Below are 27,579 nucleotides of genomic sequence, written 5' to 3' on the forward strand. Positions count from 1 at the left end.
AGCCGAACACATTTTGGATGCTTTAGTTAACTATCGAAACTTGTTGTTGAAATTATGTGTTGATTTTTATTTGAAGTTTCGGATGGAGTCCTTCGCTAAGCAACATAATGATTCTAAAGAATCTCTTCGAAAAAAACTTACAAAGTTAATATTGTTTAGAAATGAATAAAATGTTGTTTTAAAATTTACCAAACCAAAAACCAATTACAAAGATTTTTGAATTAAAATTAGCTTGTGTATTTCATAAATAAAAGCCATTTGAAACGCTGACTTTTTTGCCCATATTATCGTGTTTTTCTTTAAACATCAATTCCTTTTCCGCTGGTGATTCTTAATAATTGTTTTTAAAAACTTTTTTTTTCAATAAAAAAAAATATTTTTGAAACCTTAATTTGTCGAACATTTCATTATCCACCCTTTCTATATGTTTGTTGAGTGAAAATGAGATTTTGACAGAACCAGAGAACCAGAAAAACTGGCACACGCGATTAGTATGGGAAACGTCAAGTTGCCAGGGGGTTGGACCACACTGACTTGACTCTTAGAACAAAAATTCAACCATTTTCTGTCTAATTTTTTGTTGTCAGCTTTTGCAGGATCGCAATACCGACGGCAGGTGGCGAACCTGAAAAATTTGACAAAAAATGCCCTGTAGGAAAAATGGTCCTGTTTAGCCCGATTTTATCGTAGAAATTGCGTGTTTTTTTTTAAAGTTGGGTGGCATTTCCTAACTGGGATAGCATTTCTTCAAATCGATCGATGCGCACTCTGGAATCGACATTGCGTACTGTTGAAAATATGATTTTTTTTTGTTTTTTTTTTTCTGGAAAAATTATCCAAAAATCGAAATCGAGTGTCCAGTCAGTATGGTCAGTGCTATATCTCCATCATCCTGCTGCCAATAGCGCCCATCATCCAAATTCGAGAGCTCAAGTACCTGGTACCATTTTCGACCGTGTCCAACGCAATGATGATGACGGCCGTCGGAATTGTACTGTACTTCATACTCAGTGAACCCATTACGATGGAGGAGCGAAAATATTGGCCTGAATGGAGCGCTGTGCCGTCGTTCATGAGGTATGTAGGTACTTTTTTGAGGTTTGGGTGATGGGTTAATTGCACAAAATCACTCAATAAAATCACTGGCTGCAGTGGCACTGCAGCTGTTCAGAAGAAACATTATTTTGTTGAAAGATGTATTTTTGAAAAATATTTATTTCAAAAATGGTAAACCATGCGTTATAAAAACAATGAAAATTTCTCAAAAAAAATGTTATTCTCATCTTCAGCGTGGTGCTCTTGGCCATTCAGGGTATGAAAACAGTGTTGCCAATCGAGAACCAGATGAAACACCCGGAACACTTTCTCGGATGGTTCGGAGTCAACAGTGCAACGATAGCCTTCACGATGGTTGTCGTCGGTCTCACCGGATTTTTCGGCTACGCCCAATATGGTCCCGACACTGCGAGTGTGATAACGCTAAATTTACCGACTGATAGCCAGTAATAATATGTGTAAAAGGGATACATTGGATTGCATGATTTCATATTCCTTTTATTACAGATTAGCGGAAGCAACTCGTCTACTGGCAGCACTTGCCGTTATGCTCTCACTGGGATTAACTTATTACGTTCCTATGGAAATCATCTGGAAGCGAGTTCAGCATAAAATTCCTTCAAAGCGAGTAAACTTATTCCAGATAAGCTTTCGGGTAATTTTACTCCTACTGATGGCAGGAATCGCTAGTGGAGCACCGGAAATAGAACCCTTCGCGGGTTTGATGGGATCCATTGGCTGTGGAACTTTGGTGGTCCTTTTCCCAGTAACTTTAGATTTGGCATTCCGTTGGCCCAACAATTTTGGTTGGATGAAATGGCGATTTGTGAAAACTTTGTTTATATTTGCTTTCGGGTTGTTTGTACTCGTGGCTGGAACTTATTTCAGTATTTTAGAGGTCGTTGCCATTTATAATAAGCATAATTAAAAAATGATCTCAAAATACTTCGCACTTCATTATGGATTCCATCATATCCGGAAGTTCCCACCCTGTTTTCGTAAACCTCAATTTTGTGAACAAACATGTGGTTTTCCTCCGAACCTTCCCAGGTGTATCTGACTGAGTTCGAATAGAATAAAATTCTCAATAAACGCAACAAACCGAACCGGACCCTTTTGCATATTCATAAACCACTAGGCACTGAAAGCAATACCTACACTAAGCCTCAATGGAACCTTTCTCAACGGAGTGAGTCCGTCCCCCGTCCTCCATTCACAGTGCAATGTTAGTTGGTTGGCATCGATCAAGTTTTATGCTGATGCAGAAAGGGAAAAAAGTATCCGTATGTACCGAAGCGGTTTTGCGCTAGCTGGCCGGATTAAGTTACTCACACCTTCGCTCGGCGAATCCGACCGGCACTGCCAAGTGGCACAAATGTTTTGTTGTGAATTAGCTTGATGACTTTTTGCTTCCAGGCTAGCGTGCGTTTGTGGAACGGAACCGAACGAACGATTTTATTTCTCGTAAATATGACTTTTTGTATTACTGCATGAAATGTCTCACCTGTGACTGAAATTACTTCAAATTTAAGCTTAGAATTAAATTTAAGAAGATGGATAGCTTCCCAGGTTACATAGATTAAGTCAACTATCATCATCATTTCTTATGGATTTATTATGGCATTTCATATGTAGGGGAAAGGTTTCCTAAATGGGCCTATCGGGTTAAATGACCCTATGGCTGTTTGATGAAATGGCTGACTAGACAGCTTATCTGACCAATGCATTTTGAGGGTGATACGCTTAGAACATAAGGCAAGAAAGAATTTTATGAATTTACAAACTCGAAAAAATTTAAAAAATCATACAAGGTTTTGATACATTTTGATGTAATATTTCGACTTGTAAAAATTATACATAAAAAAGCTTAAAACAAAAACTAGTATGGTTTTTGTTTCTTACTGAAATGAACTTTAGAAATTAAACATATTTCAGCTTTTGTGGAGGTTAAATAATGATTATATAGTGGAATAATAGAGTGTTTGTGTATGCCCCCATCATGTTTGTAAAATGCCCCCATCCTAAAATAACAGGTTAAATAGAATAAATAAATGATTTTTATCATTGAACCTTCAAATATAAGCTCTGAATAACATCTTAAGAGAGAATTGAATATCTAAAAACAGATTTGATAAAGTTTTTCTCATGGATGAACTGCCTCCATAGTATGGCAACCCTAACTTTTGTTTTATTCCATAAAATTATAATATACATAGATTTTTATAAAACTTCAGCTTTGTCGTACGGAAATTATTACTTTCTAGCAGTTTCAATGAAATTATACGGAAATATTGCCCAAAAACTGAAATTTTGTTCAAAACACAAATAGGCGCATTTAGCCCGCACGGTTTGAGTTTCGACGTTTTAGACAACACTTACAATAAAATCATTTTCTTGGAAACAGAAGAAAATTTTAACATGAAAATTACTCCAATGTATAGAAAACAGATGCCTGCACACGTGCGTATAGTTTTTGTACACATATTCGACGTGATATTTGATTAAATCAGTGTTCTGCTTAATAGGCGCATATAGCCCGCTCCTCCCCTAGCTAGTTTTATAACTGTTTTTTATGGTCATGAAAAATGTTAAGATTAGTGATTTAACCATATGTCCTAAAACGCTAAAAAAGCTTTCACTAAATATACTGATTAAGTTGTTTAGAAAGAGTTCTGAATGCTTTATCAAAATTCCAATAGAACATACATTAAGAAGTTTGTTTCAAGCTTTTTTTTTTTTTAAATTAGGTGACAGTTTCGATCAATATGTCAGAAAAGGACACGTTCAGGCTAGATTGTACATATTTGAATTGGAGCCTCCATTTTTACACATTTTTGATAAGTCATGTGTGATATTTTTGAGCTGAATATAAAAATATAAAAAAATATTTAAATACTTCAAATAACCGGAAGTGGTATGAATATCTATAAAATATTGAATGAAAGGCCCAACTAGTAGGAGAAAAAATTGTTGCTTGACGCCATCAATAATCCAAGATGGCATTATCCGGTATTCTTTTTAAAGCTTTAAATGACTGACACTCTCATGAAACACCCTCAATATGGATATTGAGTGAAAGGGCTAAACCGTTAGAAGTCGAATTTCGCTGTCCGATGACATCTTAAAATCCGAGATGGTTTCGTCCGCTCAACTTGAAAATGCTGTAAATGGCTGAAATTCGCATGAAACCCACGGAACATGGATATTAGTTCATAGGACTAAACGAGTACAAGTCGAATTTCGCCTTCTTCTAATTCAGCCCTTTAACCAACACCCATATGGGTGTTCAAAGATATTTTTAGTGATAAACAGCGTTTTAAACTTAAGCGGAAGTCGTCATCTTAGATTTTTATATGGCGCAAGATAGCGAAATTCGGCTTCCTTCATCCCTGCCACAAAATTGTAAGGGTTTCATGTGTCATTTACAGCAATTTAAAGTTCAGTGGAAGCTGCTATTTTGGATTTCAATATGGCATCAGGTAGCGAAATGGGATTTTCAGTGGTTAACATCATTTTAAATTTAAGTGGAAGCCGCCAACTTGGATTTCAAGATACTGTCTGATAGCGTAATTTTGACGCTATGATTGACTTCTTCTAGTTTAGCCCTTTCACCCAATCTCATATTGTGAGAGTTTCAAGCGGTTTTAATCATTTACAGCATTTTAAAGTTTAGTGGAGACCGCCATCTTGGAGTTAAAGATGGCGTCAAAAAGCGAAAATTGACCTTTTCTAGTTGAGCTCTTTCACCCAATACCCATATTGTGGAGCAATGTTCCGAAAATCAATCATTTTCACTGAGCCATGCTTGAATACATTCCAAGCCACAAAATCAAAGCAGTCAATTTTTCCTTCTTCAACCAAATCACACAAACAATCATGCATGACAACGACGCTTCTGTATTTGAAACACTTTTGCGATACATGATGTGGTAAAGAAGGACGCAGACTATAAGCTATCGAACAACTCGATACTGATTTCCTTCCTTGACGACTTTCAACCTTTAGGATCATAACTGGTATGTTCAGTTTTGAGCGATCTATGTAGGCTATCAGATGATTTTTTAATTTTTTGCCTTGCGTAAAAGAACTAAACCATGACTAGGTAACCGCAATGAACTGTCCAGCATGTGTTATTGTTGATTTTCGACATATATTCTATGGGTACTTTTACCACGTGCGTATCACAGCACTCGGAATATGAGTATTCTAGCTAGAAACCAATCCTGATTGCTTTTCTTGAGCGATTTTCCGAAAATTGTTGTGGAGGTTTCATGCGATCTTAAGGTCCTTTAGAACATTTTAAAGATAAGCGAGGGCCGCCATCTTGGTATCATTCCACCGGACATTCACTACCAATCACTTATATAGTTCATTTAAAAAGTCTGGCGTCATTTACTGTACTGATGATTATCAAATCAGAAATGATGAACTCATCCTACGCGTGCAATTGGTTGTCTTGCGAGATAAACGTAAAATTTTAGCTATTTATATGGCTCTTATAAAAGCGTTATGAAATCCATTAACCATTTATATGACAATAATAAAGCTATTAAGCATTGAATTAACTAACGCCATGTTGATTGCAAAATTCAAGGACACAAAATTACGCCATGTTGATGGATTCTCAATGTTAAGTATTTGAAAGTATTTCTCAGGCCTATTATCAATTAATTCCATGTTTGTGATGTCATAATGTCATGTTTTATAAAAGCAAAATCCGGGCATTTGATTTCTAAGTTGATAACCATAAATCCGGGCAATACTCGGGTAAATTTGGTCAAAACTAGAGATGTACCGAATAGTGGTATTCGGCGAACGGCCGAATACCGAATATTGACCTTTTCAACTATTCGGCCAAACGAATATTCTATAGAGTTTTCAATGAAAAAACCTTAAGAGATTATTTAAATGCTTTTTATTTCTTCCATTTTAATGCCCCTAATGTTTTAGTCGTTTTTTTTTTCAATCAGATAGTATTATCGGATGAAGTATTACAATATATTTTTTAAGTAGGGGTCTTTCTGATTTTTAAAATGTCACCAATAACTGACATCAGATGACTAGTCGTATCGAGGGCGTTTATCACCAAAGCAATTGCGCCTGTGAAATCTGGCATAAAACATGTCGCAACAGGTGCCCAGCTATTTGGATTTGCTTCTCTGATATTGAATTAGATGAAAGTCGAATTTGAGCATGATATCTTTAAAGTAGTTGTTGAAAAGATTGATTATCTTTAACCTTAAGCATACCATATGTCAACCACATGTATCCAGACGGCCAGGTAAACAGAACGATTTTTGAAAAAATTAAAATTAAAAAGGGCAAAACATTTATGTTTATTTTGACATTTTTGAAAAATTGAACACAAAATCTAAATAATTTTAAAGAGGAATTTGAGTTTTCTATTTGATTTAGCAAATAATCTGAATAAACCCGAGCAAACCTCGGGAAGTATTAAACAATATCTGGACATCCCGTCCAGATTTGACTTATTCTTTATATTTGATTATATTTGACTGGGTTCTTTACGGGATTTATGGGCAAGTCTGAATCTATCCAGAAAATTTGGAATAAACTTTTATCACAGTATAAAGCGATACCGTTCAGCATTCTCCAGTACGATCTACAGTGAAATATATGCGGATACACCTTAGATGTTTTGCTGAAACCATAATTTTTTAATGATTGTGTAGCTTTTACAACATTACTTCTGGATATTTCATACATTATCAAAAATTATTTGAAAAATTTACAAGTCTGTAGTAGATATTCGGCCTATTCGGCCGAATAGTTAGCTCAACTATTCGGTGAGCCGAATATTCGGCTTAACGGTTTCTCGGCGATATTCGGCGCCGATTATTCGGCCGATCGAATATTCGGTACATCTCTAGTCAAAACCCATAAATTACTCAGCAAAAATAAAAAAAAACTTGAAAAAACATATTTCGTCAAATGTGGATAGATTTTAAATCCAATTTTAGGCTTCCAAATAACCCTTTCATGACTATGTTTATAAAAATTGAGCAAAATATTTTGTTTTGGACGCATTAATAAAAAAAAATATATCCCATTTTTTAATTTGCCAAAAAAAGTAAATAAATCCGGGCAAAAACCGGGCATATTTTAATTAAATCCGGGTAACCGGACCGGACTGGGCTATTTCCGAATTTGTATTAAATATCCAGGCAAACCCGGATAAAACCAGGCAATCTAGCAACCTTACTATAGCTCTAACAAAATTGTGCTGACCATAATAAAGCTAAAAATGTTACTTGGGTTAATTCCCAGAACGAAAATTTGAAATAAGGTGTAAGATGCGGATTTTTTTTTAATTCAAGGTTTAACTCTTTCAAATTTCATTAGAATACATACATATATTGGTTTATTGTACATCTTTTGTGTCGATGGCTTCAAACGCCGAGTTTTTTTTGGTATGCTAGGCGTACTAGGTTCGATTTACGGTTTCGGCGAGAAAACATTTGGGTTCGAATCCAATAAGTGACCGACAGGTAAGATTTGTGTCTCCCTTTAACTGACTATACAATAAAAATGTTTCATCAATTGCCAGCTGGCCAGGACACGGATGCCGGAATACCTGTAAGTAAACTAGCCCACCCCTGATTGACTAGTGCTTCCGAAATATACTTACATTAACACACGCAATACATTCACTCCATAACAGTTCATACGAAGCCATAGGGTACGGGTATAGTGTAAGTTGCATTGGAGAATTGCCGAACAAATGAATCTAAGTAATGCAAGTGCGCACATAAATAAAGAGGGTAAAATAATACAACACTTTGTCTTGTGAAGAACTTAAGAACTTTCGAATGCATGGATTTATGAAGAACTTTTGTGAAGAACTTTCGAATGCATGGCTGGAAATTGATGAAATTTTCAGCGAAATTACCTAGTAAAATAATGTTTACATATGAAAATTTTTGTGATGTTCTGTCGTGTTGTTGGTGAAATAGCATCCGATGAAGAAATTTATCGACTTTAATTTTTGGGCAACACGTGCACCATCTGTAATGCATACTAGGATCCTCCTTTTTATTAAATCAAGGCAATTTTTGATAACGTTTGCTGTTTCCTTCAAAATAACTCAAAATTTTAAATTTGTTCCAAGTTATAACAAATTTAGTCGATTGTTCTCCTTTGGCACAAAACAACATATTTGATTTTTTATCACTCCACTACTGTTTTTGCGTAATGTCACGATTCCAGATCCAACACAGAGTTTAAACTTTGTGGGGCTTATTGAAGTGATACGGTCGCAATTGGAGGCAGTCTTCTTTGTATTTTAGTCGTTCATCCTGTCAATCGTTATGAAAGAATGGGTAATTGGCAGTTTCCGCAGATTGTTAGCCTCCTCAAATACTCGACATGATTTTTTTAAATTTTTTATCCGTGTTTATTTTCTAAAAATACAGGCGAGACTTGTCAACGACAATTTTGGTTGGAAACCTGTGAGGTGATCGCTATAGAGTTCGTTTTTCTGTCTTTTATGAAATTTTTCAAAATATCCCTCCACAAGCAGTACAAGATTTTGCGCACGATTTTACCACCGTATTTTGTTCATTTTACCGGTGGTCAGCTTTTCTACCTTGTAAAAAAAGTAAGTCTAGCCTATGTATAAGTCAGCTAGACGAAGCAGTCAGAAAAATTGGACTGTTTTTATCACTACCTCATTAATATTTTCGGATTGAGCTTGAAAAACCTCTCACTTCATGAAATCAACAATCTTCACTTTTATTCAAATTTTAACTCACTATTGAGTTTTTAGGACTTCTTAAACGATTTACCTTGTGAAATTTGGACGAATAGTTGATTCTAGCAGTTTTTGGGTCTCCAACTGGGTTTTTACTGGATTTTTGTCGATCCTGCTCAAAAAATTTTGTCAAAGGACTTCAGTATTGGACGCTATCTCTAAAACCACTTGACAGATTATCACCAAATTTTGTGCACCTACACATTATATAACTAAGTATCCACACTGAAAATTTCATCAATTTCCATCCATGCTTTCAAAAGTTATTCACGAAACAGAGTGTTGCATTTTTTTCGAATACATTCCTAACTAAGGCAGAATCTGCACCGAATCTCTGCACCCATGGTGGAAACATACATACAATATTATCAATTTATAGCTAAAGTAATTTCCCTTTCGTCGATATTCTTCCCGAAACCATCACAAATGACGTGATCACTCGACTGTTTTTTAATGGCTGGTATATCAGGAAAACTTGCTCTATAAACACGGCCATTTTGCTTGTTTAATGTTGCCTCCAGAGTAAAATACTTTTCGTTCAAAAAAAAAAAGTTGTGAACGACGCATATTTAGCATAAACTGAGAATCTGTTTGTTATTTTACTACTTATAGATGATATTGGAATTGTTTTCAAAGAGAAATAACAAATGATTTAAGTTTTATGCAATTAACAAAGTTTATCACTTTCACGTTGCCACCCTTTATTTATTGTCTTCGAAAACAGAACTATTTTACAGACTTATTCTTATTATAGTAGTAGCTTTATTCATTTTTGAACATCTATTTTGAAAGCCCTTTAGTTTTTGACGGAAATATTATTTAAAATTAATTGTACATTCCATAAATATATTTATTAATCTTTTTCTGTTTGGGTAGATTTAGCATATGCAATAACAACAAAAATGCATATAACTTTGTAAATTACACTGGTTAATATTTCGATTTTTAAAGAAAAAAATCCAATCTACAGTTTCATTCAAATATTTGATCGTACTAAATATTTTCAGTTTTAAAAAGAGCTTAAAACGCCCTACTGTATTGCGTTTCTCGAGTCGAAATATCTGAATCGACCGATACCCGAGACAACTCGTCGTCGGATGCAGTGGGCAGTGGAACTTGTCAATTTATGCATGCATGGGAGGTATTAAATAATTATTATAAAAGGCAAATGATTGTATCCACAACGTAGACTTCTCAGCTCGGATCGACAGCAGCAGAGCCATGCTACAAACGACGGAATCTGTTCAAACTGTTTCAGTTGTAGGAACGACTTTTCGTTGTAACATCCCACGATTGCTGCACCATTAAGGTTAACAAGTTCTGGAACTCTTTGTTGTTCGATTCTGCAGCCTAGCTGTTTTTTTTTCTTCTTTCAACAGGAAAATGACAGGTGTAATTCAAGCCGAGTCATGCCATTTGATACACTACGTGACATATGACTGGACTGTAATCTACTGTTCAAACTCTATAACTATAACCTTGAACGTGTTGCGTTTGTTTTTGTTTAATTTGCAAATGATGAAAAGTATAAAAAAAAATGAAACAGGACCGTTTAGGGAGTTATTGATCGCCTTTTACAGTCCAAACAATTACTGTTCACTCATGACATAATGAAATCAAAATGGGTGTGAAACTCTTTTTGGTTTCCCGAAATCGGGCAAGTCGTAAATTGTGGCGAGGTTTGCTATTACGTTGAACAAATTTATTGCCTTCGATCAACTACCAGTAAGTTGAAGAAAAGGGGTGGAAAGTTCATCATTAAAATAATACGAAATAAATTATTCGATGTAATGTGCATAACAATGAGGAAAAATGCCATGTTCTACCAACAATAGTGAAACCAAAAATTTATAGCTTCTAAGATATTACCATAAATATAAAAATCGATTGTAAATGTCTTTCATCTCTACGAAAAGTATATGTTTGAAGCTCGATTTCACTCATAATTTTGTTATCTATGGAAATCATTAGCTTCGGAATGTTTATGTTACTGCTGTTTCTTGTTCAGATAGATTTTCAAATCATTTTGCTTCGTTGAAGTGAGTTTCGAATTCCAATATCAAGGCAGGTTAAGTTATGAAGTTGATTACCGACTCTAGATATCGCTCTATATTTTTATTTCCTCTAAATGTCAATTACCTTAAGCTTAAGTTTGGAAAATTGTCCTTTTTTATGGAATCCGTATTGTGTACTCACCTGGAAAGAAAAAAAAACAAAATTTAAAATGAGTTATTTTGAAAACAAAAGTTTCATAACAGAATGTTATTTGGAAACGCTTATATCGTAACTTAATGATCATCCCAAATGAAGAGTGCTACCGTCATAAAAAATAATTTATGTTTCCACCTGAAACCACAATTTCATCGCAAAACACCCACAACTTCCGCTTGTAGGAGAGAGAGAATGGAAATTGGTCTATAACTTCCAACTTCCAAGTCATGGCGTGCTGTTGCTCATTTACATTTATCGCTACATCCAAACCAAACTGTTCTACTCTCGCGTTGAAATGACACCAATTTCGCATATTGTCACCACGTGCAATCTGCCGTTTCTAGCTGCTGTTGTCGTTTGGAAAAAGTTGAACTATGAAACAGGAGGGAAAAAAATGTAACTCAACAACGCCTTCAATCGAGAAGCCCAGGTTGGTTTTGGAGCGTAAAAAATTACCGCGATGAACAATTCATTTCCATCTAGGTTTCTATGTAGGTATCTTTTGGACGGTAATGTTCCGAGAGTACGCGCGCTCGCGGTTTTATAAATTTGGGTTAATCTCCCGAACGCGCATAAGAAGTGCCACTATTAAGCCCGTGACAGCCGCATTACCTATAGCCAAGACTTAGTTTTAATGTAGTTTGGTGGATTGTTGTAACCAATTTGCTGACGATTTTGGCACGACCGGGGCTTTTTCGATCTAGGTAGGACTTTGAGCTCAGATTGATGCAGCTTCAGTGTAATGCATTACCGTTTTTTTTTTGTTAGTTAATTTATCGGGCTTATCGGTGAAAGTGATATCCTTTTAATTAAAGTACATTTTCAGGTTATGAAATTTTATAGACGGATAGAATTTTAATAAGAGCTATGAAATATCATCACATACCCAATTTTTGTTTAGCACTGGCCAACTATTATAAAGTGGTAGATACAGATAGAGTTGCATCTACCACAACACATTAGTAGGCCCAGCGTATACGTGATCGCTCAGATAAGCTCCCTTTAGCTCAGACCGACTCCATCGATGTGTAAGTAGACTTCTCAGTTTGTTATCAGCGCGGGCAAACCCAGACCGATGCAACCTTATACGATTTCTCTATGGAACGTGTGACCAACATCTATTTCCTAAGTGTTAGTGAATCTCGTTTTTTATCAGATTAAAGCTTTTTTTGCCTTGATAGCATTGAAGATGGAACCTTAAATATGATAATAAAAAGCTTAAATCTGACCAAATTCTGGGAGATGTTCTGTACACGGCTTCTATAAGTTTACATGGGTCTGGGCGAATCACGGTTGGCCTACTAATGTATCGTGGTAGTAATGTTTTAAATTTATTTTTAAAAGGCAATATTTCGACATAAGTACTAAAGTAAATAGAGAAAACAGGCAGGTATTCAAAAACTTCGATTTTTTTCAGTAAACCACTCTTTTTCAGTTTCAAATAGTAAATGACAGCACTCTATTACAGTTGAACCAGCTTCAATATTGATTTGCCAGGTTTAATTAAGCCCATCTTTATCATTTCGACGTAGTTTTCCAACATAGTTTTTTTGAAGTTCACGCCGCAGAAAATATTTCTGGATTTGCAAAAACTCATCAGCCCAAGAATATACCACCGCCAAACATTCCTCTCATCTCAACTTCGAAGTCAATTGCAAATCATATTGATTATGCTGCTAGTTATCTGGTCAATCGAGCTACATCCAAAAGAACATCATTATTTCGACCATGGAGTCGTAAGCCGCTAACAACATTCAGGTTGTGACCAAGGATTAGAACCCTCTTAACACATTAGAGGTTCGTCCAATCGAAAAATATTGAGCAGTACAGCAAAGCCTTAAGGAAACCCAAAAAACTGTTGGCAGCGAGAAGCGGTTCAAAGCAAACTGGGGTTCTGCGGCGAAGTAAGCAGATAAGGTACCTAACTGTAAAAAATCTGATGGTAAGCGACAAATGAGAGGCTCGCCAATTTGGACTACGTCGACCGGAATCTGAGTATTTTTTTCAGTCTTATGCATATTGAACTTCAAAAAGAAGGACACTTTATCAATCTTATTTACGCGCAAGTGGTCAGACGCAATTTTTTCGAAGCAGGAAAATTTTCTCTTTTTTTAATTCAAATAGGTATTTATACTTTAAAATAAAAAAAAAGTGTGACGATACCTCAGCTTTCAGGAACCAGCAGAAAACACTCTTAGGAGTTATGGATGGGGTTCACCAGGTAAGTAATCACGATTCAGGTAAGTTCAGGTGGGTATGCACTTCAGTTTATTATTAATTCTTCTCTTCTTTTACGGTTTTTCATGCACTATATTTACTTTTCTCTACGATTTCTCTCTATCAATTCACTTTTATTCTTATTTCTACAAAATTTAACTTAATCCACTAAATTTTCTTCTTAAAATCTACAAATTGTGTTAATCTCAACTGCTGTCAACTTGACGGGTCGGTGTCACAACCAAAAACAGGGGCGAAATTCTTCTTACGAAGGCCTTTTATCACTTTCGACCTAGCCGGATACCACAGTTCGCATAAAATGTTCAGTTGGTCGAAATATTGCGTTTTTGCGATAAACTTGTGGATGTTTAATGTAGCATGTTCCCACGTAGATGTCACCACCGGATTGATAGGATCGAACAAAGTGTGACACTTATAATACAGTGGACGCCCGGAAGTGTTTTTGATTGAGTTTCGCACGTGTCCAGGGCCCAGGATTGTGAAACTTTTAGGTCTGCCTGGAGATTTCTATGGTGAAATAGTGCTGACACAATTTAAGTATTGTGACTGATGTTGCAACATCGACTCCATCATTTCAAGATATCCATGAGCTGGCACAAAATATCAGTGAGCTCTTTCCCTTTTTGGTTTGTGTCTAAGGTAATTTTGAAAAATCTTTTATTTATCAATCCTATCTGCCAAGTAGGATTTCCTATAAAAATAAACCCTCTCCTTTACCTATCTGAAACAGCATCTTTATATGGATGGTCGTATGAGTTCTCTGTACCTGAAAAGTTAATTTTGCAGTTTCAGGCCATCCTTACTTGATTAGGTTGACTTGACATGGTGTGCATTATGGCACCATACTCATCCTCAATAGTAACACTTCCCAGCAAACATGTAATTGTACCAAAAATGATAATTTATGTCGTTTACAATGGTGTTGCGAATCGCAATTCCAACTGCGTAGTGAAATTGTCGTTTAAAATGTCGTTTTAAGTCAGTTGCAATCGGATATGATAGAAAATTCGCAATGTTTGTAAATCATCGTCATGTTCTCTTTGCAGCCAGCAGTGCATTCAGATAGTTAAAAATCAGATGGAAATTGAGTATATTATTGAGCAATATTGAGCAATGGCAGAACTGGAAAATATTTTCGCTGGCAACGCTTGGAAGGCTATAAAAGCTAAATCTTGCGCTCTCTTGCATCCTTCCGATAGGTACGAATATGGTGTGGGATAATGCCTGATTGGTGTAGTTTTCGTCGCTTTAGAAAGGAATGATATTTATGCATGTATATTGTCTCCACTTTGGTAGGTAAATGCTTTTTTTTTCATGTTTCATACGATCATTCTATAATGTATATAAGACGTATATCAAAACAGTATAAGAATATAGCCAAAAAAAATGTTTCTGGGTTTGAATGAGAAATGAATCCAGGTACAAATTTTGGCATCTTGTGTTGGGCTTGATGATTAGTTGTACCTTGTGTATCAGCCTACTGTAACCAGTGATGTCAACCTTCCAGATTTTGTCTGGATCTTCCAGACTTTTTGGACTTCTGACAGACATTTATTCAGGTTTCCAGACTTCCAGACTTCCAAACTTTTGTCATTTCTTCCAGACAATTCCAGACTTTTGGGTAAGGACATGAATGATTCAAAGAAACTATGAAGATTCAAAATGGTCATGGTAAAAATGGTAGAAAATGATTAGAATTTATTGATTATGAATTCAAAAGTGGTTAAAAGCTATTAATAATGGCTTCGAAGTGTTAAATTGAGAGTCAAACAACAGAGCATGTAACTGATGCTGACAGAAACAAACGATTAGTGGCTATCTGCAGCATTGAGATCTGGTGACCAAAAAAAAGGTCACCATCTTCAAGAGTAAGCTATCCAGACATTTCGAGACTTTTCCAGACATTTTTTAAAAATCTCAGACTTTCACGAAAAACAGTTGGCAACCCTGACTGTAACTACTGATTCAAACACTTGGGCGCTCTTGGCTAGAATTCTCTTTCCCTCACCGAGATGCAAGAGCTCTCCCTCTCACACTTGCTCTCCGAGTCGCTTACAGCTCGTGTAAGCTCGGATAATGAGGTGAGCATGATCAGCGAAAGAGGATTGCGCTTACAAGCTGCGATACGACATTGTATACCGGTTTTCCGGTATTTATGTATACCGATTTTTAAGGAAATTTTCAACCAAGAATTCCAATTTTCAGTAAAACATACGGATTTCATATTGACTTTTGAAAAATTCGAAGATAGAAAAATTATTTCCAAAATATAACTAAAATGAATAAATTTGTGCACTTCCTTGGCAAAACTATTATACTTTACACTAAGATCTTTTTTACAAGAGTTGGTTTTGCTCCTCATTCCAAACACGGCTTTTATTTACACGATGTTTCGTCATTATAACGTTTTCTTTACACGGTTCTCACGAATCAGCATGGTTTCTAAAAGCAAATATTTTATGTCCCATGTGTTAACGGCGGATTTCATACCTTGTAAAAACAATCCTTGGTGTATTTTGAAAATAATGTTTTATACTCAATAATCAACATTTCAGTAGACCGCGAGTAATTTTGATTTCTGATTGAAAATCTTGAAGTTTTCTTTTCGTTTTTATCAAAATCTGGAAATTTCTACAATTACAACTACATTGAATTTTTGATATTTTTAAAACCATAAGTTAAACCGTTTCGCAGTCTTCGGTAAAGTTGTTAAATGAATATCGAATACTCAATGACTTTCTTGAATGATGTTATAAATAGTTGTTACTTTATCTATTCCAATTTCTAAAAATTGTAGGATTTATTTTGTTCACAATATTGTACCTCTGAAACAAGGACATCTAGGTAAAATCTGTATTCATGATTGAATGAAGAATAATGAATTGATTCTGAATATGCTTTTAGATCATATAGACTTATCAGTTTATCAGTAATCAAAAATCGAATTAACCCAAAACTGCCAATTTTTAAATTTTCAATCGCCATATCACCAAACCTAGAGGTGATAGTCACAGTTTGACAAATCTTTTCACTGTCTCTGCAACCGAAAATGTAATATTTTAAAATCACGATACTGGCAAAATAACAACTTTTTTATATATTCTTCCAAGAAACTTGGTTTTAAAAGCTTGAAAAAAGTGGTATTTATAACGTAAAACGGAGTTACATTGATTACCGGGGTAACTTTGATCAACATGAAATTTTTCCACATAATCATCAATAACTAAGTCTACAGTAAATATATCTTAAAACTTTTTTCTACGTTTCAAAACCTATTTGTTGAGTTTCAAATTGGGAAAAACTTGGTTTATTTTAGAAAATGTCGAATGTAAGTAGAAATGTTATTTCAAAATCTTGAAATATTTATTTTTTTCGAAGGCTCGCAAACAAACCCCGTTCCTGATGAAATCAAAGCGTTTAGATGCAGCAGGTTGATTTATGTGACAGTTCAACTTATTTTCTTAGTAAATATTGTTTGGGTGTAGTTTTTGTTGTATTTTGAGGTAAATTTTTGATATTTAAAAAACCATTTCATTTTCTAAGAGTAAACCAGTCCCCATTTTCTAAGAGTAAACCAGTAACCCTATCAAATGGTAAAGTTTGAAATAGAACATTAAAGCGGAATAGTGTGAGGGCCTGGGCAATTTAATTATGGAATATTTAATTTTTTTTAGTTAAAATTTTTCGATTGTTGTTCGGCCTTAACACATTGAGGACCGTATTTTTTTTGGACCGCATAGAAATCTGAACCAAGAAACACCGAATTGAGCATTGTAGGGTAGAAGCACTAGTTATTGAACAGGAACCAGATATTGAACACTAGTAAAACATGTACCAATTAAAACAATAATATACAGTAGAAAAATGAATCAAAATTCGTTGTTCCACTGTTGAAGCATTTTCTACCTCTGTTCAAATTTTTATCCAGAATCTCGGACTCTTAAAGCCACAATCCCCGAAACTTGAATATGTGTTCAAATTTTGTCTTAGTTTTTCGACTGGATGAAAAAAACAGCCTATTTTTGATTGGGGGGAAATTGGATAAAAGACAAATAAACGTCTAAGATAATGATATAAGTGTTTTCAACTAAGTCTTTTTGAATGATTTCTGGAAGAGTAACAGCCTTTTTTATCCTTATTTTCTTAAAATTTAACAAATTAAAGTGTTCAATCATTGGATCACAGAAAACGCCAATGTTTCAATTATTGAACGTTCAATCTTGCAGTACTCGATTCGTAAAGAAATGCATGTACCAGTTATTGAACAAACATCGATTGGTGTTTGGAAATGTAAACAAACTGTTTCTTGGTTGCTAGTTCAACCATAATCGCCCCTGCAAGGCATACTATCAAGCGAAATACCCCTTAATATATGCAATAATATTCAATGTTTACGTGTTCAATAATTAGAACATTGCCTGTTCAATATTTGAATCATTGTGTTTAACCATTTGGGACAAAAGTAATTTTGAATAAAAAGGCTTAAATAATAATTTCAAAACATATCCCCGCGAAAAAAATATATCGATTCAAAGCTTAGAAATAAGCTTAAGCTACGCTATCAAAATTTTATCAGAAAAACCTTTCGTTATTATTTATTGGCCACAAATGTGTTGAATCCCAAAGATGGTGTTCAATATATAGTGCTCTTACCCTATAGGTATGTATCTCAAATTCCACTAAACTTTCACTTTGTACAGTTTCATGATTAATTTTATATCATTTGAGTTTGTTTCGAACTGCCTTAGCAATTGATTAACTAGCATTTGTAAATATTATGAAGGTGTTTTGTATCCTTTATAATCAAGAAAAATAGCTAAAACCGTCAAAATAGAGACTGATCACCCCAAAGCATCAAATTCACAACAAAGACGAAATCGATTTTTAAATCAAATTTAAAGTAGACTAATAAATTTTTGCAACCATGTTTCACGTTCATAGGAATCCAGTACTGGTTTTTAAAATATGAAACATGCCACATTCCCCTTAACAGAACAAATAATCAAAAAATATCGAAAAAAGTGATTAATTTTATCAAATTTTCATACCAAGTACCGAATTTTTCGGGCTTGAAAAAACCGATTTGAATGTGGCATCATTGCTCGGAAGCACAAACAGAAAACAGTGAAACAGTGTTGTTGCGAGGAGCCGTCCAACCCTGCTCAAAATAAACCTCGATGATGTGGCCATGAAAAGCCATTGCTGGACTGTGGGTGCGGCGCTTGGTAAAACTACCACTGCTTGCCCTTTCCCCTCCTGGGATTGGGCTTTGACAACCCCTGATGGTTGCCAAACAGTGGAGGCAGGTCCGCAGACTGTCTGCCTGGGGGCCAAGGCCGGGACAATGTGAGCGCTCGGGAAAACTACCACTGATGGTCCGCTCCCCTCGTGGGATTGGACCTGAAGAGACAACCACGCATGGTTGTCCCATCAGTGGAGGCAGGTCCTCATGACGCTGCCTGGCGGCCGAGGCTCGGAGGGATCTCGATCGCCTGGTTGACCGAGATCCAAAACTCTTTCTGGATGGGGGCTCTGAAAAGAGCCGATTGTGGCAGCTGGACCCGGGAGCAAGGCGTCGGAGCGAAGCACCAGAAGAAAGAAGCTAGCTCGGCTTACATACTATTTATTTTCTCTATAACTTAACTATTTACACTATATACACTATTCACTACCGTCCCATCTTGACGGTCTGACGGTTTGATAATGACTGACTCCTAGGCGCATAAAGAATGCGCCCTTAAATAGGCTGACGAGCAAACACACAAACACGTGCTCGCGCCAGATGGAACCGCCTAGAACGTAGGTCGGCAACCTGCGGCTCGCGAGCCGCATACGGCTCTTTGGATGTATAACTGCGGCTCTTTAGCTCAATATTTCAAAACTTTCCAATTTTCTAGAGTAAACGGACGCAACATAAGCTTTCTTTCAGTTCAGATAATATTTCCCAGGATTCAAAAAGAAACCAAAAAACTACCATTGAACAAATTAACAGCATCTTGTCAGTTTGCAACCAAGTTAAGAATAAGAAATCAGTTAACGTTTTTCATAAAAGTCTGATAGCATTGAAATTATGAAATTGAGTTTGTTTTTCTTGAATTGAAAATTTTTAAAATAAATTTGCTTTACTACCGTTCTGATCAAATATGAACATCAGATGATGATTTTAATAATGCTTTGAATACTTATAAAAATTGTTTTGTGCATAAAAATTTCTTTTTTAAAACATTTTGTTTCTAAATTTTTCAAATATTGAATTCCATCTCAAGGAATATTGAAAGAAGGTAGTGCCGAGAGCCATAATGGATTTTTTCGTGACGTCACTGCTGCCAAGCTGTCGAAGGTTTATACTGGTAGAACTCAAATTTCAAAGTTAAACACATTAAAGAACTAAATTAAAATCCAATTTGATTCGGATTATGTTGTAAGGCCACTAGTTGATTGTGCTATGAGGTTTCTTTATGTTTAATAGACTGCAGTGTGTATTATTCTTGAATTTGTTATTGAATGCACATTCATGCTCTATGTGAAACGAGCAGAAATAATAATTTTCCCCTTTCAAAAGGTCTGATTGGTAGTTTATGGCAGTGCACCTCATCGTCATGATTTGAATATAACATGGTGTACCATATGAATTTCTAATTTAGAACAATTAACCCCAATAAAACCATTGCAACTTTGGTTTACTAAATTCCAATAAAAGATTGTGGTTGGATTCGAAAAATACTATTTTTGGTTATTTTATTTTATCAACGATTCAAACCTAACTGATTTGAACATTTATAAGCAAAATTTTGAACTAATTATCAAGTTTAGTAAATTTGAGTTAGGATACCTCAGCAACTTCAATCGTCTGAATTAAAGCAAAACAACTACTACATTCAATTTGTTTAGTATAAGTCTTGAAGAACAATAATATTTCTAGAATTGTGTGCCTTCTTAGTTGAAACATTCTTCAAATTATTTAATTGCTAACAAAAAAGGAAAAATTTCCATATATATGGATATATATGTCCATATATATATGGATCTAATTTTAGAATTTCATATATACTTAATATGAATACTTTTATATTATATATATTCGAAGGAGAAACTTTATTTGCTAAAGAAGCATTCTCTTCCATAAACTTTAATATATCTTCTTACAACTTTTACATCCTTTTTTGATTCTAAACTTAATTCCTTTATCATGTTTCTGCAATTATTTTTAAAACGTTATGACTGTTTTAAAAGTTGATTTTGATTTCAGAGTCTTAATCAGAATTTTGGTTTTGATGAAAATAACGTCAAAAAATTAAAATTTGAGTTTAAAAACTCGGTTCGTTGAAAAATAAAATACAGCGAAGCAACGCCAAAGTTAGATGTCTATTATTATGTAAGATTTATTATTTTACCGGAAGATCCGAGATAGCTATCAAAACTGTCATTGGACCCTAGCATATTTCTACATCATCGGTTGAATTTATTATTGACGATTCCAAAAATCCAAGTTATATTTTTGGAATACAGCAAATCTATCAAGAATTAAAAGAATTTTAAAAATATTTTTTTTGACTATTTGAAATATTTGAAATTGTTTTGTTTTGAAATATTGAAAAATAAAAATAAATTATTCACACAACGAGTCTTATATCATTAAAATTTGTTAACATTTTCGGCCAGGGAACCGCCAACAAACTATAATTATTCACATTTTAAATTCGCAAGCGAAAACTGAGAGTTCATCCAACAAATTGAAATATTTGTTTGAAAAAATCAAAAAGATTAAATTCCAAATCACTAATTGGTCAAAAATTTAAAATATGAATTTGTGATTAGAATTCAACTTTGACAGAAGGAACAATCTGAATCCATGATATATTGCACCAAAGTTTAAAATGATAAATTTTATCAGGTCACAAGGGTAAATCGCCAAAATTTGAACGTTACTAAGCCTTACTCGTTATGAAAATGTATTGATTAAGAAGAGAGTAAATCGCCTCCGGTTGCCAATAAGACTACGAAAATCTGTGGAATTTTTTTTAAAAAAAACAAAAAAAATAATAAAAATGAGTTAACATCAGGATGCAATGTATCTTAGCGATCGCCATTATTTGAAGTAAGGAAAAAATGAAGTGCGGCTCTTTGAAACTTCGCCATTTTCTTAATTTGCAATTTTTGGCTCATCTGTCTCAAAAGGTTGCCGACCGCTGGCCTAGAACATTCCAGGCGCAAACATCTCGCTTTCAGTGAGAGCAACCGTTTTGCTCTCTCGGTGCGGCACTCTCGCGTCCATTCTCAGTCCGCTTGTCGGACTGAACACTCGAGATCTCGTAAAAAATAAAATAGTATAACTTAACGAGTAGTTTCAATTGTCGGGGATGTGTTCTTGAAACTCGAATATGTACAAATATGTACAAACCCAACCAACAGATATTTGATAGGTCCCCTAACTAAGCCATATATACTGAAGAATTCGCTTCACACAAACGCCACTAGTAATTGCGAAACTTCACCGATTGTTACCGAAAATGAAGCATTAAAATTGAGGACCTGCATTACATCCCATGCACTGCACTGACTATTAGCGGCCTCCACCGCATCATCGCTAAATTAGCCACCGTACTCAATCACTTATGTTTGCTCTCCTTCCTTTAACCACAAAACAAAATACAACCTTTCTTTGGGACTTACTTGGCGCACCAGTTAGGTCGCTTTTGTCAGAAACGAAAACAACTAAGTCCACCAAATGATCATTACCAGTTCAGTTAGTCGTTCGGTTGTAGGAATCTACTTGGTACTTAATACTTAAGGCCTTTCTCTTCGCAGAGTAATTTGTAGCACGCTATGGGACGAACGCGCCGTTATATCAGATACCTTCCATAGAAATGGCTTTTCTTTCGCTGTTTAGAAACATTGGAAACATTAAAAGTACCACTACGCTTGATGGTAAATCTAATCGAATGTGGACGACAATGAATGGGAAGCACTTGGTGGATGGTGAATTTTATCTCACTTTCGAAACAAAAAATCAAAATGCCATACCTGTCCTGCATTGCATTCGCCGGCCCGATGGAAAAAAAAATCAAACGCCCCGCTGGCGATAGTTAAGCTGATTTCGTCAATGATACGATATCTTAAGGTTTTTCCTCTTTGCGAACCACTTGTTAGTGTATTTTTCGCGAAAGATCATGAGAAATTTTCCTTTTTGTTTTCACCAGTTGAATCTTTAAACGGAGATCTGTGAACACCATTTTTTCAAGGAAATTGCACGTAATGAAAATGCGATATCTTCACTTATTTTCAACGAGTTGTCATTTCTTATATTTAACCTCCTATCCGTATTATAGTACAGGAAAAATAACAAGTAGGCCATTACGCTTAATTTCACTTGAAAGCTCCGTGTATCTACACAGCATGCTTGCATACCAACAAAAATAGTTATGAAAATTTGTCAGTCAAAATTATTAGTTTCTCTGTCGACAGCCATTTGATTTTTTTAAAAAGTGCTTAAAATTGACTCTTCGGTCTAATCGTAAATATGTTTTGCATTGGATTTTGGTATCTGGACCAGTAATAATGAACATTCCAAAGACATTTTCAGCGTCGTCCCTCTTTGTTGGAAGCATGCATGCATTTGTGATGACAAGTAAATTTGTTTGAGTTTTTATTCAAATCGCACAAGAAAAAGGTGACCTTTAAGTCAAAAATATCACCAAATTTTGATTTTATGAAGTCAAGAAGCCGATTGCAACCGATTTTTGTTATTTGGCTGGGCCACCATATGTCTCCAAACACACCAAAGAGCACTGTCAAAACCAAACTGAGAAAAAAAAACAAAATTTTGGTCAGTTTTGAACAGGTTGTATGAACTGTTTGGCATGTTTCAAGAAAATCGTTGTAGAAGTCATGTTGCATAATGGAAAAATATCTTCAAAGCTAATCGCTATTTTTTTCAAACAAGAAGTGCTGAATTTTGAACAATGCAAAAATCGGATTACAACTGACATTGATCAACATACAGCACAACATCGTTTTGCGTCAGGCTCTGATGCCTGATAGCTGTATCTTTCGTTTGATTATCATTCTCTACAAACCTTCCGGTACACCTTTCTAGGCAGATTAGCTTCTGAAGCCTAGACAAGTGCTATAACGAGAATGGAAAAATGTGGCGTTCGAATTCCCAGCCAGCCGTTCGTCGTGTAGGCTTTAACTCATTCATGCTAAAGAAGATGATTCACAACAACTATGTACGTTGATGGCGTGAATGGAATTGAATGCCGACAACACTTCATTACTTTAGTTACCTACATACATGTATCGTAGGATTTCTGCAATCAACGCCACCGTAAAATTCAACTCGGTTCATGGCTGTCCACTGTGAAGTTTACGTTGTGATGAGAGAATCCATTCGATTTATATGAACATATGCAATCTTCCCTAATTAATTATTGATTCTTTTCTTCAGATGCAATTTTGTCTTTTCCTCAACTCTTCATTCGAATTTGTTGTATCTCTAACTCTTAATTCAAAAATGAGGGAGAATTTTACTTACTTCTGATGCTCATGCAGTGAGTGAAACAAGAATAGTACCATTATGTGTTTTGCTTTTTAAAATATAAATAATTGACAATCGTCAAAATTTTCTTCTACAATTTGCTTTAAAATGGTTAACGGATAAATCAAGCATAAGTTTACTTTTATCGGACGAAACAATTGGCGTTGAGGACCGAAAAATAGTAAAAGTTATACGAAATAAGAATAGTACCACTTTATGTTTAACTTCAATATCCAGATTATATCTAAAAATTTTCCAATTAAAAGTGAATAGTAATGCTTTTATGAGCTTTTTGAATAGACCACTGCATTCTCAAGCGATTTCTAGAATTCCAATAGGTTTTAAAGGGTTTTAAAGAGATTTTCCTTTAGTTTCTTCATTCAAATGGCGGAAAATTATGAAACATAGATTCTGGGCTTAATTTGAATCCAAAAAACAGGCTGCTCATTCGCAAATATTTCTTTTTCAAAAATTGTGATTAATATTTTATGTGAATCCGAGCAACGCTTGGTATAATCAGCTAGTATCTTATATAAACCAACATCCTGCATAAATGTCAGAAATAGTTAAAACTTTTCCTGTTGATTTTTTTAATTGTATAATTTTTTTTTCTAAAAAGCGTTGAATCTCTGAAACTAGAACAACTCGGAAGAATCAATATCCTTGATAGAAAGAATGATAATAAGATGATTCAAAATCAGTTTTGATTCGTAACATAAGTTTATTGGTTCACTTGATGAGTAGGCTGCGGGTGAAGAAAGTGGACGAGTTTTGGCAGGAAAATTTTCTGCACTTTGTGATATATGTGGAATATTCGCAAAGGAAGCTTTTGGTGGTTAAAGTTTGAGAAATAGAACCGACCGGACTCTGAAATAGTGACCCACCCATAAGAAGACCTACAAGTTAGCCTCGGTTCATGCAAAGAAGCAAATTCAGCAGTTTTCCAACATCCCCTGATCCAGTCAGTCCGAGTTCGCAGAAATTTTTACCGCAATTAAAGCTATTCCTGCGTCCGTAATTATAGTTTCCCTCTGATTTGGTGAGCCCGTTCTGTATTATTTTTAATCTGTTTATTCATTTATATTGCATTTAAACTTTATAGCCAAAACTCTGTATAATCATATGAAGCGTTTGGCAGGGAACTCCACGCTTCATGCCTCTCTTGTTCCTGAATCTTTTGCGTTTATCATTAGGGGAAAGTCGGGTAAGACGGACATCAATATTTCGAGAATTTCAATGTTTGGCACTAATCTAATGATAGGAATATGTTCACCTAAATGTATTAACACTTTCGAGACCCTTTGTTTATTTATGGCAAGCAAGGTCCCATAATAGTAAACAAAACAAACAAAAACTTCGAGGATCCATTATTCGATGTAATTTTCTCTCCTCATAAAATAGTTCAAAACTCGCAAAATTATCGAAAATGTCAACCATTTTCAAAGGAAGAGTGTTTATTAGGCTTGTCCCTAACCATCTGGAGGAAAATCAGCGAGTTTTGGTCAAGGGGTTTGAACATCAAACGTTTTGAAAAAAAAGTTGCTAAGGCGGGTAAGACGGACACATCAAGGTCGGGAAAAACGCACTCCTAAGTTTCTTCAGGTATTTTAAATTTTTCATTGGTTTGATCCTCCTTCAGAAGACCTTGGCAAGAGCAATTGCCGGTCGAAAAGCACTCAACATCTCAAACAGGCCATAAAAACTGTAAAAACAGGATCTCCAATGAAGAAAGCGCCTATTAAATATGGAATTCCGAAACCACACTGTTTCGCTTCCGGACTCGGACTAGTTAGATCCATTTTCGTTTAAAAACGTTTTCTTATACTTAACTCACAAAAATATCTACATTTACAGTAATTTTTGTGGCAAAATGTACCCTATTGTGAACAGTGTCCGTTTTACTCGACCATTTTCGAAAAGTGTAATTTGCAAGCATTTTTTAGATAACTATAAAAACAGTCTTGATTAATGAAATTTACTAATTCCAGTGGTTAATGCGATAGCAAACAACCTAAACTGTTAGTAGCGCCAACTTGAGCCCCTCGGCTTGATCGATTTGGTTGGGGATACATCGACGATCAACTCCTGATGACAGCGGCGGATAGACGTCAGATCGAGTATCGGCAGAGTGCAAGTGAAAACGTGGAAAAAGGTTGATAAGGCGGTAGTAGAGTGAAATAATTTATACAATTACTAAAGTTTTTCTATTTACGTTGGAAAATAGTGATCGAACTAATGTTTTCCGAATGGTAAGATTCATATTGATATTTTGTACGATAAATGGGAAATAACGAACTATTAACTTTGTAGTCAGGTTTACAAATACCGTAAAACGTGGAAATTGGGTTTTTACATAATAGGTCTATAGTTCTTATCTGGTAAGATTGTTATCACAACGTATAGATAACGCATTAATTAACTGATTTCGTGTTATTGTTAACTATTGCGAACACTAAATGTAAGCCTTTCTTCCCGCGTTAATAGTTTTCTGAAATTAACTAAAATTAATAATTTTAGGAGATTAACCATCGAATAAAAAGACTAAAGATCCAGAAATATAGTTCTTTGTGATCTGGCATCCCTAACATAAACTGTGACCGTTCACTGAGTTACGGCCACAAATCTAAAGTCACATCGGGGGAAGCTAAGAAAATCATTTTAATAAAATAATTAGCAGAATAGGGTAGAATAAATAAAATTTCACTAAATATTAGGCTGGAACAAATATAAATTTCTTCTTTTGTCAGCAACCCGAACGGGGAAATAAATAAAGTTTGAAGTATTTTACGTAAATTTTGATAAAAAAATTCCAATATTTGAAAAATTACAAGATCAAAAACAAAATTTAAGAAGATGGAGTTATTTCACCTTTTTTTTCTTAATTTCATTGAATTATTCGATGCAACATTACTTGATTATAAGTTTTGTGCAACGATATAGTATGTAATTTTGTTGCATACAAGCTTCCGTGCAATTCATTTGTTTTTCGCATTATTTTTTAATGTCCCCCTCCTCGCGCTGTTGCAACTTCGAGTGACAAAACAAGAATTGGAAATTTTTTCCGGCCTTATTGAAACTTTTAAAATTAAAATGAATAAGTGAAACTCTTAGAAAAAGCTAGTACAAATATGAGGAGAAATGGCACATTGATCACATTTATCAGAAATACACAACACTCTAGGAATTGTAATCAGCCGTTTTACAACACTACACTTACAACACACCCCTAACGACGCCTGAACACGTCTAATACGCAATTTAGACGAGTTCTGGGAAAACCATGCCGAAGAGGAAAAACAAGGGACATTTCCTCTTCCACTTGGATCTGAACCCTGGAAGGAGGAACACCTAGACAGTATATCTGGTATCAAATTTTTATTATCTCCCAAAAATACGCCTCTCAGAAGCATTTTTAAGAGTTCGCGGGTGGTTCTTCAAGTAATTCAAGTGTCGAACGAATTCAGGCTGAGGCCACGAGAAGCCATTCATATCGGGCACTGCCAAAAGGAATCCAAGATCGGGACTGAAGCCGCGATATCGCCAACATATATCGGGCACAGTCACTGGCAAGACTGGGTTAAGGAGGAAGGCAATCGTTGAACGGAAGGATTTTCCCCAATATCCTTTGACCAACTAGAACGTTTATTACGGGCGGGAACTGCTCCCACGGTACAAGACGGTAGAGGGGTTTCCAAGACTGGTACGAACGACGATCCGAAGCACGGTGGCCACGAGCACGGTGACTTGGCTAGAAGACGAGTCCTAG

The 27,579-nt window shown here is 35.2% G+C and overlaps 1 protein-coding gene across 1 annotated transcript; it reads left to right on the plus strand.

Moving 5' to 3' along the window:
- The first annotated feature begins 967 nt into the window (after positions 1-967).
- On the plus strand, positions 968-27,579 carry LOC129742628 (proton-coupled amino acid transporter-like protein pathetic). Its single transcript, XM_055734555.1, has 4 exons — positions 968-1,077; positions 1,290-1,502; positions 1,564-1,822; positions 27,451-27,579. The coding sequence occupies exons 1-4, from the start codon at positions 968-970 to the stop codon at positions 27,577-27,579; spliced, it is 711 nt and encodes a 236-aa protein (XP_055590530.1).

This window comes from Uranotaenia lowii, chromosome 2 (assembly GCF_029784155.1).
Source record: "Uranotaenia lowii strain MFRU-FL chromosome 2, ASM2978415v1, whole genome shotgun sequence".
Classification (NCBI taxonomy): Eukaryota; Metazoa; Arthropoda; class Insecta; order Diptera; family Culicidae; genus Uranotaenia; species Uranotaenia lowii.